Source organism: Phyllobates terribilis, unplaced genomic scaffold (assembly GCF_046119375.1).
Source record: "Phyllobates terribilis strain yellow unplaced genomic scaffold, ASM4611937v1 Scaffold_5__5_contigs__length_657084704, whole genome shotgun sequence".
Taxonomy (NCBI): domain Eukaryota; kingdom Metazoa; phylum Chordata; class Amphibia; order Anura; family Dendrobatidae; genus Phyllobates; species Phyllobates terribilis.
This window is the reverse complement of record NW_027362765.1, coordinates 273,488,136-273,500,944: the sequence shown is the minus strand read 5'-3', so window position 1 is coordinate 273,500,944 and position 12,809 is coordinate 273,488,136. Positions and strand designations below refer to the sequence as shown.

Sequence of the window (12,809 nt, the reverse complement as noted above, 5' to 3'; positions counted from 1 at the left end):
CATGTGGTGGTCCAGGTCAGGTAATGGTTACAAGTACTGTTGTATAATAAAGCAGGTCATCACAAGAAAGGAGTTCTGGCTAATGGCCATCTGCATGTACTCTTTGTAACCTGCCTGAAGGAGTTCTGAAGAAATGCTCAGAAGAATGAACATATGTAATGCAATGTAAACACAACTTGCTGTTCATATCTTTAGTCCTTTTTCAGTTTTTTTTGTGTTTTTTTAACCATTTAAAGTTTTCAAAAATGCAAATCTGTTAAAAGGAGTTGGCTGACCATTGGATTAGTTTATATAATATAAGTAAAATATATTTCAATGCCATGATGACCGAAACAACTGAAAAGACTCAAAGGGCAAAATTTACTGGTGTGTCTTTAAAGCGTCCTCCTGAATAATTCAGTGGGTTTACATGCATCTAAAAAATGTTGTGTGTAGATACTCTAAGGCTGACCAAAGACTTCTCGAAAAGCAACCCAAAAACGAGAGGTGAAAAGCAGCTCCCTTCTAAACAACTAATAAAGCTGTACTTGCACATCGCTACTCCAGTGCTCGCACTCCGCCACGGTCTCTGGTCTTTTCTGATTTGGGTGCAATGGTGACATGTTGATATTATGTAACCGCTGCATGCAATCACTGGACTCAGCGGTGGTGCTGATGTCAATTGCACCTGAAAAGAGTAAATGGGCAATCACTTTAAAAAAAAAAAAAAATTCTGTCGGGACCATAGGGCGGGCATCATAAGTGTGTGTGTGTGTGTGTGTGTGTGTGTGTGTGTGTGTGTGTGTGTGTGTGTGTGTGTGTGTGTGTGTGTGTGGTCTGCCAGCATAAGAGAATTGCTTGTGACTGTGTTGTACACTACACCCATTACCACACATTCTTCTACAGTCAAAGCTCTTATTCTTTAATCCTACATCTAGCATTTGACCTCTATTGCATTTACTTGTCATCACATTTAGATTTCTAAATTCATCTGAAAAGTCATGGGGGACTTTCTAACCGTACATGCAGAAAGTATTGTGGACTTGAAATGATGGCCTTCTTTTACAGGCACCTATGGGGAATTGCTGGGGTGACATTTCAGAAGGTGTAAGAGTAGAAGTTCTCAACACAGATAACAGTTTATCTCCAAAAGTGTTCTGGATTGCAGCCATCGTGCGATTAGCAGGTCAGTGCTTAGTGTCCTAAATTCACTGTGCGTCAGCACACTGCGATTACTGGATACATGAACTCCACTATGCTATTCATGTAAAAAGCATGAGCTACTTAGTTAACATTTATTTATTTTATTTTTTTCATCAAAACACATAAAAGCTATGCGCTGTGAGGATCCTCTGGTGCCGGGAGAGGCGTGCGCCTGACTGCAAGTATGTAAATGTCATATATGCGGTCACGTGCCGACTAGACGTGTGGTCTCATTCAATGGAAGTGTATTTAGCGAGGCCGGACACGTCTAGTCAGAATGTAGTCTGAAATGTGTAAATCGCATACTTGTGGTCACATGACCTCCTGGTGTAGGCACTGGAGAATCCCCATAGTGTGTAGTGCACTGTGATGTGAAGATTCACAAGTCTCTAGTCACATAGGCTACAAGTCTGCAGTCACTCTAAGGCCAGACAACCCGTTTAATGGATTTGTATTTCCATTAAAGGGGTTATCCAGGCTTGGGGTTTAAGTCTGCAGACTTGTGAATCCTCACACTGCGTGCTTTCAGGATTCTCTGGTGCTAGTAGCTGGAAGGCTCTTGACTGCAACTATACAATTTTCATACATGCCGTCACGTGCTGGACACATCTAGTCACAATATGCCCGGGTGTATACAGATGACATACGTGCCCGCTCCCAGCACTGGAGATTCCTGACAGCACAGTGTGAAGATTTACAAGTCTGCAGTCACATAAAGTGACTGCATACTTGAATCCCAAGCCTGGAAAATCCATTTAACTAATGTTACTCCTCAAATAAAATATAAATATCCTTTTTATATATATTTTATGTGTGTTTTTTTTTAGGTTACAATGCCTTGCTGAGGTATGAAGGCTTTGAAAATGATGCCAGCCTGGACTTCTGGTGCAATATCTGCAGTAGTGATGTCCATCCAGTGGGTTGGTGTGCAAGCAGTGGAAAGCCCCTTGTCCCTCCCCAAAGTACGTGTACAAAATTCAGAGGTATCTTTTTGTTACAATGATATATTCTCAAGGACATACCATTTCAAATTTTACAGTACAGATTTCATAGATTAAATATATCTTAGACCTCATGAGGCTGGTGTAATTACTTTGTAAATCTTTGTCAAAATGGCTGTATGTTGTTTAAAAGGTTTTCCGAATTTTAATACCAGTGTTTGAAAATCTGCATCAACATGGCTGTCTCCTACAGGCATTAAAATTTCCATTTTAAATATCAGGATGGAAAACTTTTTCAATTGGATTATGCAGACCTTCTGTACGTATACCAGCCTCACCATGTTGTGCTTTTGTTGATGCATCTGATTTAAAGGGGTACTCTGGGGAGATAAAGTATTTTAATGGGCATGACTTAATAAACTATAAAGCTAACATCAACTAAATAGCAGTACCTGCTATTGAATGGGACAGTGGATCTGCTGCTCAGTGCGCTTTCCCTTCTGGGATGTCACGTCACAGATCAGAGGCATGACCTTCTCCTGGCTTCTAGTAACAGCCCGAGAAGAGGGGACATGGCCAGTCCCTGCCATGTGTTTACAGTCAGACTATCTGAGCTCTTCATGCCTCCTCCCTCACACTCTCCACTCATGATCAATGCAGTCTAATTCACAGGTTCTTTATTACAGTCCCATCTCCCTCAACGCACCTGGACATGAAATAAAGAAGCTGCAAATACAGGCTACGATCATCTGAAGAACAAGGCAGAAGAGTGCATTATGTGAACAGTCATGTCAGGCAGAGAGCTGATATACATGTCAGTGCATGTGCAGTGCAGAATAAGCCACAGCAGCGCATTATGCCCTGATCTGTGACGTAACGTCACAGAAGGGAGGGAGGCGCACTGAGGAGCAGATCCACTGTTGCATTCAATAGAACTTACGGTCAGGATTACCAATAACACTATGGATGTTAGCATTCTAGTTTATGAAGGCATGTCCATTAAAATGCTTTATCTCCTGAAGTACCCCTTTAAAGGGTATGTACACCTTCTTCATTCCTAAACACAAAGATAGGCCATTTTCAAAATCGTCTTTTGGTTTCAGAGACACCCTTTTCTCGGCTAATTTTGTTTTCTAAAAAACAAACTGCGCTCTACCCTCTCTGGGTCAGATGCTGAGGCTCTGTCAGTGTGTTATTGTCTGCAGCGCGGACATCCTGTCAACAGCACAGCAGCCAATAACTGAGCTCAACAGTTTTGCACCAAGTTGACTTCATGAGATTCTGAGCTCCGTTATTGACTGCAGTCCTGACAGCGACAGACTCAGTGCTGAACCTGGGGAGGGTGAGTAAAGTCAGTTTTTTTTGCTTTTTGTTTTTTTTTTTCAAAACAAACTTCAGCTTGAAAATAGGCAGTTTCCAAAATCACAACACCTCTTGAAACTTTCTAATATCTTGCTGCTGTGGAGTGTCCTTAAGTCCTTACTACCTGCCTTCTTTTCACGAGGACTACAAATCCATTAGAGAAAAGTCAGAACTGAGCAGAAACTTTATGTACTCCCTTCTCTTAATGTTAGAGATAGCAGTGGGTTTCACACAAATATCCACAATGTGGCGAGCAGTTAAAGGGGTATTCCCATCTCCAAGATCCTATCCTTATATGTAGCAGGTATAATAATAATAATATAATAATTAATTAATATTAGCAAATACCTTCAGTTAGAAATGTAGTATAGTTTTTCTGATTCACAATGTCTTTCCTGATGTGCAGGCATTGCAGGACCTTATCCATGGTTACGACCACTGATATAGTGACAGTTAGCTAGTTGCTAGTGGTCGTAACCATGGATACCTAAGGTCCTGCATATGAGGAAAGAGACATAGCAAATAAGAAACTATACTACATTTTTAATATTATTATTATTACACTTACTACATATTGGATAGGATCCTGGAGATAGGAATACCCCTATAAAGCATCTACAGTTTCAGATTGGCAGAGAAAATGGGCTACAGATAAGGAGGAAATCAAATGAAGAGGAAGTAAGTGCAGGACAGATGCTATGCTGACATATGAGCTAATGAACACCGCAACACTCCAGATGCACACGGAGCTCTCATCTTTCCTATGTTGAGGTGAATCTAAGACTTTGATCAGGCTGCAATTTTTTTTTAAATTAAAGGTAACCGCCAACATTTAAAAAGTAATTTTACCTCATTAAAGGTGTCCATGGCCTTTTGAGTTAGTAACTAAACAAATGGCTGTGGTATAAAGCATGGAGCCACTGTTCAGACAGGAACGGTTTTTCACATTCAGACTCCAGTTACAATAGGAAGTTAAACTGGACTTACTGGATTACAACTGTGCCTGTATGGAATAGAGCTACATTGCAGGCATTGCTGCATGGATTATTAAAAATAACAGATACTGGCCTGCTGTCACCCCTGTGGATTCAGTGCAGGCCGCTCTTATGGGCAATGACTTCTTGGAAGTGATGACTCTGGATTTTAGTGGGCCGCTGAAGCCTATAAGTGGCCCAGCAATTAGGTGATTGGAAGCTTGCAGTCATTGGCTCTGGAGCCAGGATCAACCACCAGAATGCCCAATGCTGGATCCACAGAGTTGAATGCAATTTTTTTTTTTCTTGCTTTCATGTTTTAATAATTCTTAACCCAGGAAAATGTATCTTTGTTGCTATAATAATGGATTACAGTACCATATTTAATATATTTCACCTTATTTTGATTTCCCACCAGAATAGCTAAATACATTGAAATTTATTTATTTTTTCTATACAGCGATACAACACAAATACTCTAATTGGAAAGCTTTTTTAGTCAAAAGACTGACTGGTGCCAAGACTCTCCCTCCAGATTTTGCGCAAAAGGTAGGTAAACCTACAGCGTAAGGGACTTTAAAGCAGGCAAGAATCTTAGGATAAATCTTATTGGGTCTTCGTATTAAATGCAAGGATTTTGTTTCATGTATGGCATCACTGGAGGTTGAACATGGGGAAAGATGAGGGTAACAGGCTGGGATCTTTCTTTGTGAGGCACGTGCAACTTAACTTTCTCACTATTTAACATGCTCACACAGAATCGGCATGGGGATCTTTACTTTCTACACCCTTCATATTATATTTAGAATACGGAGCCTGTTATTTGAAAGCTAGAATCTTGAGATGTGTCTTAATGCATCTTAAAGCCCATTTACACTGCACAATATGCAAGATGTTAATTTAATAGCCTGTCTACACAGGCCAACCCCTTTATTTTTTAATGTATAAAATTAATCAATATATTATAAATATAATGGCGCAAAGCAAAAAAAAATCACCTCCAGAATTGTGGGATTTTTTTGGCTGCTGCAGTAGCACAAAAATGTGTTAAGAAGTGATCAAAACATTATATCTGTCCCAAAATGGTATCAATAAAACATTCTGAATTTTTTTTTTCTCACTACTTATCAAACATGCATTTTTTTATATATCCCCATAATCGTACTGACCTAGAGTATCCTATAACCAGGTCATTTTTGCCCTATAAAGCTGTAAATAAATTGTGTGTTTTGTCACTTGCAATTTTTTTCCCTGCTTTCCAGTACATCACATAATACATTGAATGGTGTCTTTCAAAAGTATAATTCATCCTGTGTATCAGCAGAAAAATTTAAAGTTATGGCTCGAGGGGAAAAAAAACAAAGGCAGAAAAAAAAATCGCCCTACGGGAAAGAGTTGCAAACATGATGTATTACTTGAACCCTTTTAATTTAATTTCTCATTTCCTATAATCACATCAGTAACCTTGTTCTTTTTTGGGAGGGGGAGGGGTTTATATATTTTTTTTGTGGTGGGATTTCATATACTTTTTTTTTTTTTCTTCGTAGGTATCAGATAGTATGCAGTATCCATTCAAGCCTTTAATGAAGGTAGAAGTAGTGGACAAAACACATCTTTGCCGGATGCGGGTTGCCATTGTTGACACTGTCATTGGAGGCAGATTACGACTTGTGTATGAAGAAAGTGAAGACAAAACAGATGACTTCTGGTGTCACATGTACAGCCCCCTCATTCATCACATTGGTTGGTCTCGAAGTATAGGCCATCGCTTTAAGAGATCAGGTATGCAGGATTGCAACTTAATTGTCATTATTTTTATTGGATCCTGTGCTTTGTTCTAGACTTTCAATGCACTGCTTTTATTTTATCTTCTAGATATATTAAAGAAACAGGAATCGCATTATGATGCCCCTGCCCATTTATTTACAAAGGTAAATGTATACCTCAAAATATATATGCTGCGTTATTCCCAAGAGGGCACCGAGCGCCTGTACTTGAATTGGACAGTAATTGTGCTGACAGTCATTTAAAGGGAACCTGTCGCCATGAAAATGCAGTCTAATCTCCAAACGTCTTCTTATAGAGCAGGGGATACCGAGCAAATTGATTTATATAGACCATATTCAGTATAACCCATGTTTTTATCATTTAATCTTCTGCACTTTCTGGGATATCTGGTTCAGTGGGTGGTCTGCTCATCTTTTTAGAAGTATGCAATCGGGAAAACACACCTCATGTACTTCACATGATGACTTATTCTGAAAACTCATCTGAAAGTTTGGTTATTTAGCCTTGTTTCCATACAGTTGACTACAACTGTACAGAAACAAGGCCTGGATCATAACTAAGTAAAATGTTTGCTTGCAATAACCCAATGAAACAACGGTTTAAATAGCTCAACACAACTCATACAACAAGTGGTTTCTCCAAATTCTACTCAAAATACCATTTTTTTGTGACCTCTGCAGTTTCAAAATTATTCACCCCGTTTCGTAGATCATTTTGGCTATTATGACCTGCTTCAAACGTGATGTATAGCCAGATACCTGCTTGCAGCAGTTTTCCTGAGGAATTTTAGACTACTCCTCATGTACAATGGTCTCCAGTTCACGAATACTTGGTTTTGCTTCCCCCCAATCTTCGGCTTCTTCACCAACCATGACGTTTCCTAACACTTGATTGAATCCATCTTGCCCTCCACATATTACAGAGTTCCAATGCCAAGAAAGTAAAACCTTTCCAGAGTATCACTGAGCCACCTCACTGTAGGCCAGGTGTTATTTTCAGTGTATACGTCATTCTTCCTTCTCCTGACCTACCAAAGATCTATAGGTGTGAAAAGTTCCAGTTTTGTTTCGTCATTCGACACAACAGAGTCCCAAAACTAATGAGGCTTATTTTTATGGTTTTGAGCATATTGGAGCCAACTTCTTTTGTGCTTTAGGGTCAATAGAGGTGAATGTCTGAGCTCAGGCATGGAGACCTTCAGCTTTTAGCATGAGCCTTAATGTCTAAAGTGAAACCTGGCATGTGCTGCCACCAAAGCTCACTGCAGGTCTCCTGTGGTCACTTAAAGGTTTTGACTGGAACCTGATGGTAGACTGATTGCGTCCCCTTTCTGCCACGTCCAGATAGTGCAACCAGTGTTCCTTTAACTCTGCACTTGTAAACTATGTTTACAACTGTATCTCTGGGAACATTCAAGGAGTTTACTATCTTTGTCAGTTCACTTTTTGGACCACTGCCTTTGAGCAATGGGCTAAGATTCCTCAGGCATGCTGCCAATAGCTGGTGTCACATTTGCAGCAGGTCCGAACAGCCAAAGGTTGCTCTACTAGGTGCTGAAGACTCTCGTCTTGAAAGAGATGAATAATTCTGAGACTGCAGTAGTCATTAAAAGTGACATTTTGTGTTGAATTTAGAGAAATCACTTGTTATATTAGTGGAGTTGACTTACTTAAATTGGTCTTGTATATTTGTTCTAACCGCAGAAAATTTGTAAATGTTTCTAAGTCGCAGGGTGTAATGTCTGTCTTTGTGGAGAGTACCAAGCTGTCGTAAAATGACTGATAAGCCAGGTTCTTGCTTTCCACAAGCATAGCTGTTATCCTTTAGGTACCTGTTGGAAGCCTCTCATTCATCCAAATCAGACCTCTTGCTTTGCACTGATGAGGAGCAAACAACCTGAAACATGTCTGGTTTGGCCTTTATCCGAAGTCATGCAGCAAGACTCGTTAAAGGGTCGATACTTCTACTTTCAATAAGTAGCACTAGAGTTCGAGTCCTCTTTAAGAGGCAATTTGCATATTACATTTTGCAATTAAACTTAATTTGCAATGGGGTTTTAATAATTTTGATTACAGCTGTTTGAAGCCATTCAGCTTTTTTTCCCTCTACTGTGGAACAAGGACACAGAAAAACTGATTTAAGCGCTGATTCCACAGTATGCTTTGGGATCCTTCTATTTATCCAGTGCATCAGTTATTACATTGGATTGGTTTTGGAGCCGGAACGGGTAACAAAACCTAAACTGGCTATGAATGCCTGACTGGTGCACTACTTGGCTTAAAAACTGTCTGGACACAACTCGTAAATGAAAGCCCAGCTTTAACTAAAGAAAATTTGTTCTAACCTCATCCCAAAAACATTACTTTAAAAAAAAAAAAAAAAAGTAGAGAGTTGCTTGTCTGTAGATGTAATTTTCTGGGATTGCAGCTCTGCTGATTCTGCCAGGTGGCAGGTCAGACCCCATCCAATCCAACACTGGTGGCCTACAGTTAGGAAAAGCCATCAGTGTTTTACTCCCAGAAAGCTCTTGGCCCACTATGTCATTTAGGACCACATGAACCATGTGCATTTATTATTTTAGCACACGAAAATCATTTTTTAATGTGGAGAAAAAGAGGAATTTTTGACTAGGCCAAATGATCTCTACTAAATTTGAGAAGAAACTGGTGTAATATAATGTATACTGTAGCAATATATTCATTTTTTGTTATTATCAGGTCAAAGATGTTGACCAGAGCTCTGAATGGTTCAAAGAAGGGATGAAACTGGAAGCTATTGATCCCCTAAACCTTTCTGCAATATGTGTAGCGACCATTAGAAAGGTGAGTAATAAAGGTAGATGTGTCCAGAAGTAAAAATACTGTCCACGTGATTTTCAACAGTCCTGCTGTTCAACTTTGATGTTCAGCTGGAAGCAGAGAAAAGTGGCCATGTTTGCGCCAGTGCCCCAACCTTTCCTAGTGCTGGTATATTCAAGAATTACATTGTCATTATGTATTTATTTAAGGTTTTGGCAGAGGGTTACCTAATGATTGGAATTGATGGCTCTGAAGCAGCAGATGGCTCAGACTGGTTTTGTTACCATGCATTATCCCCCTCAATATTCCCTGTTGGTTTCTGTGAAATTAACAAGATTGAACTAACTCCACCACGAGGTAATATTTTTTTTTATTTTTTTTTTGTTATACCAATCATATAGAGCGTTGGGCTCGAGGGGAGCTGGTCCAACCCTATTAACATTTCATCAGTTTGCTTCCTTTAACCACTGTATTACACTCTGTCTGTTTCTGGCTACAGAGAGGGTTAACTGGGTTGGCCACTTTATCCTTATTTTAACAGATGTGTTGGGAGGCCTGATTTTGTGGCACTTACCATTATATACTGTAGATGTGATGGGTTCTTGCGCTGCTCTCTCCTGTCCATACAATGGCCGCTAGCATGTGACCAGACCTGTCCATCAGTCTCCAATCGGAAACCTCACATGAGAAAACTACTTTTCTATTGGAGGAGACTGATGGACAAGTCTGGTCACATGCTCCTCCATCAGTGGCCATTGTATGGAGAACTGTGCAGTCTATAAAGAAAGCTGCAGTAACAATTGCAGGGGGAGAACCGGTCATACCTATATAATAGTAGATGTACACAATCCTTAGCGGTCAGTTGGAAAGTTGTGCCAGTTATCAGTAAGACTACATGTGAAGCGTATTTCTGTCTGTTGATGTAAACTCCCTCTTTAGAAAACTACACCTCCAAACACATGCCACTGCATATAGGGACGCATGGACTATGAACTCAACAAAGGCGTGCACATATAGTTCACGGAGACGTGTCACATGCTGGACACCTCACACATACCACTCTCCCATAGGACACCTGCTACACACCTTACTCATACCACAGATGCCCATTCACATGTCACATAGCAAACCAGGCAATCATATTCATCTGTCGTCAAATTCTGATTAAGACATCGCCTGCAAGGATCAAACCCCTACTAAGCCACGTCCACTGACCTTGCTAGGGCACGTCCACCTTTATTTGCAAGACCACATCCACTCCAGTAAGCCATGCTCCCTTATAATGGCGTGGTAGACTCTGATAGACTTTTTCTTTATGGTGTTGCAGTGTCAGCGTTGAGAAAGGTATAATCAGAGATATGAAATCTTCATTCTCGCGTAGCATTACAGTTTACAAATATGTATTTGCCTTTTTTTATGTAATGTTTTAATAACCTAAATCTGCTACATTAAAAAATTAGCCTTATAAACTGTGATTGCCAGCCCAGACAAGATGACTAGCAATTATTTATTTTCTAGGCTACGCAAAACTACCTTTCAAATGGTTTGACTACCTCAGGGAAACTGGATCCATAGCTGCTCCTGTAAAGCTTTTTAACAAGGTAATTTACACATTACAATATGATCAAAGCCATATGGTGGATGTGCATTGTACATGTATGGAACGAGCTCAGGAGCTAAGCCCACTACATGCAGCCCCGGGACCCCTGCGCTAGCTGGAGCACTTTAGCTTTTAAGTTTGTACTGTCAATCCAGATGAAGGCATTTAAAAGGCAGTAAATATGATGGATGTCATCTCTTTTGCCTTTTGTCCCCCTCCACCTTGACGCAATCTTGGATGGCATTTTTCATGGCAGCTGAGGACCTACTGAAGGATCTTGTGTTTGGCAGTTTAGTACACATATGAATCCCAGAATGTGGCTGGGTTAGATAGTCACTGCAGCAAATATGGTCTCTGATCTGTATGGCTCAAGTTCCCAAAGGCAAAGAGAGAAGAGATAAAACAACAAAAATATGAACCTCTCTTCTCTTATGCCAAAATATTAATTTTAAAACCTTATCAATGTAACATATTTGGTATCGCTGACTGTGTGATTTGTCCTAACTAATAAAACAATAAAATATTTATCCTTGTAGAGCTGGGAAACCTCCAGTCTGTGACTTTCTGCGGCCCCCGGGCAATATGTATAATAGATCTGCTTTTGTAGCTCATTACATGGTAAAATGAAGGGTGTCTTTCAAAACTATAAAATGTCCCACAAAAAAACAATGCCTCATATGGCTGTTTGAAAGGCGAGTAGGTAAAAACAAAAGTGGAAAAAAATGGCAGTATCTTCAAGGCATTAAAGATGTTGGCCAAGAGGAATGGTGATAATTCTATTCTCATTGTGGTTGAAACACCAGAAGGGTCACATGAATGGGGTTCCATGTCCCTTGTTTGCGTATAGTCGACGGCTGCTCTAGTCTGTATGTATGGGATTGGGCAAGATAACCAATTACAGTGCTTGAATTTGTCCCTTTTTTTTTTTTTTCCCTTTAAAAAGTAGAAAAGTCAAAACTGTCAGCATCATTAATCTCCGTTCTTCAAAAGCTGTAACTTGCTTTTCTATTTTCCTTTTTTTTTTCTTCTTTTTTTTTTTTTATTGCACCATTTTAGGAAACACATAATGAATTCTATAATGTGCACTAATATTAATAAACTGATAAATATACAGTACCTTGAAATGGTATTCATGCCATGTGGACTTTCGCATTGAACCTACAAACTTAAACGTGTTGGTATATCACAGAGATTCCCAATAAAATACAAAGTACCAAGTATTTGTGAAGTATAAAGGAAATGATACATGGTTTTCTAATTATTTAAAAAATATAAATCTGAAAATTGTGACGCTCATTTTGTATTCTGCCCCATATATAAAATAAAAAGAGCTCAAATTCTGAACATCTCATGGAGCACTGTTCAATACATCATCCGAAAATGGAAGGCATATGGCACAACTGCAACCCCTGGCAAAAATTCTGGAATCACTGGGCTCGGATCACAGACATGGCACAAAACTAAAGTCATTTCAAATGATAACTTTAGGGCTTTAAGAAACACTAAAAGAAATCAAGATTAAAAATGTGGTACTCAGTAAGGGTAATTTTTTTCAGACCAAGCAGAAGGAAAAAAATTATGGAATCGCTCAATTCTGAGGAAAAAATTATGGAATCACCCTTTAAATTTTCATTTCCAAAACTAACACCTGCATCAAATTAGATCTGCTCGTTAGTCTGCATCTAAAAAGGAGTGATCACGCCTTGGAGAACTGTTGCATCAAGTGGACTGACATGAATCATGGCTCCAACACGAGAGATGTCAATTGAAACAAAGGAGAGGATTATCAAACTCTTAAAAGAAGATAAATCATCATGCAATGTTGCAAAAGATGTTGGTTGTTCAGTCAGCTGTGTCTAAAATCTGGACCAAATACAAACAACATGGGAAGGTTGTTAAAGGCAAACATACTGGTAGACCAAGGAAGACCTCAAAGTGTCAAGACCAGAAACTTAAAGCAATATGTCTCCAAAACAGAAAATGCACAACAAAACAAATGAGGAACGAATGGGAGGAAACTGGAGTCAATGTCTGTGACCGAACTGTAAGAAACCGCCTAAAGGAAATGGGATTTACATACAGAAAAGCTAAACATAAGCCATCATTAACACCTAAACAGAAAAAAACAAGGTTACAATGGGCTAAGGAAAAGCAATCGTGGACT

General features: G+C 39.5%; 1 protein-coding gene across 1 annotated transcript in view; it reads left to right on the top strand.

Annotated features, from left to right (window-relative positions):
- The window catches only part of MBTD1 (mbt domain containing 1), an 81,088-nt gene that overhangs the window by 13,192 nt on the left and 55,087 nt on the right, over window positions 1-12,809 (top strand). Inside the window, exons 6-13 of the mRNA XM_073684176.1 lie at window positions 1,048-1,165; window positions 2,010-2,144; window positions 4,920-5,008; window positions 6,007-6,241; window positions 6,335-6,390; window positions 8,965-9,069; window positions 9,255-9,402; window positions 10,564-10,646. Coding sequence (XP_073540277.1) covers window positions 1,048-1,165; window positions 2,010-2,144; window positions 4,920-5,008; window positions 6,007-6,241; window positions 6,335-6,390; window positions 8,965-9,069; window positions 9,255-9,402; window positions 10,564-10,646 — 969 coding nt within the window. The remainder of the gene's footprint in view (window positions 1-1,047; window positions 1,166-2,009; window positions 2,145-4,919; window positions 5,009-6,006; window positions 6,242-6,334; window positions 6,391-8,964; window positions 9,070-9,254; window positions 9,403-10,563; window positions 10,647-12,809) is intronic.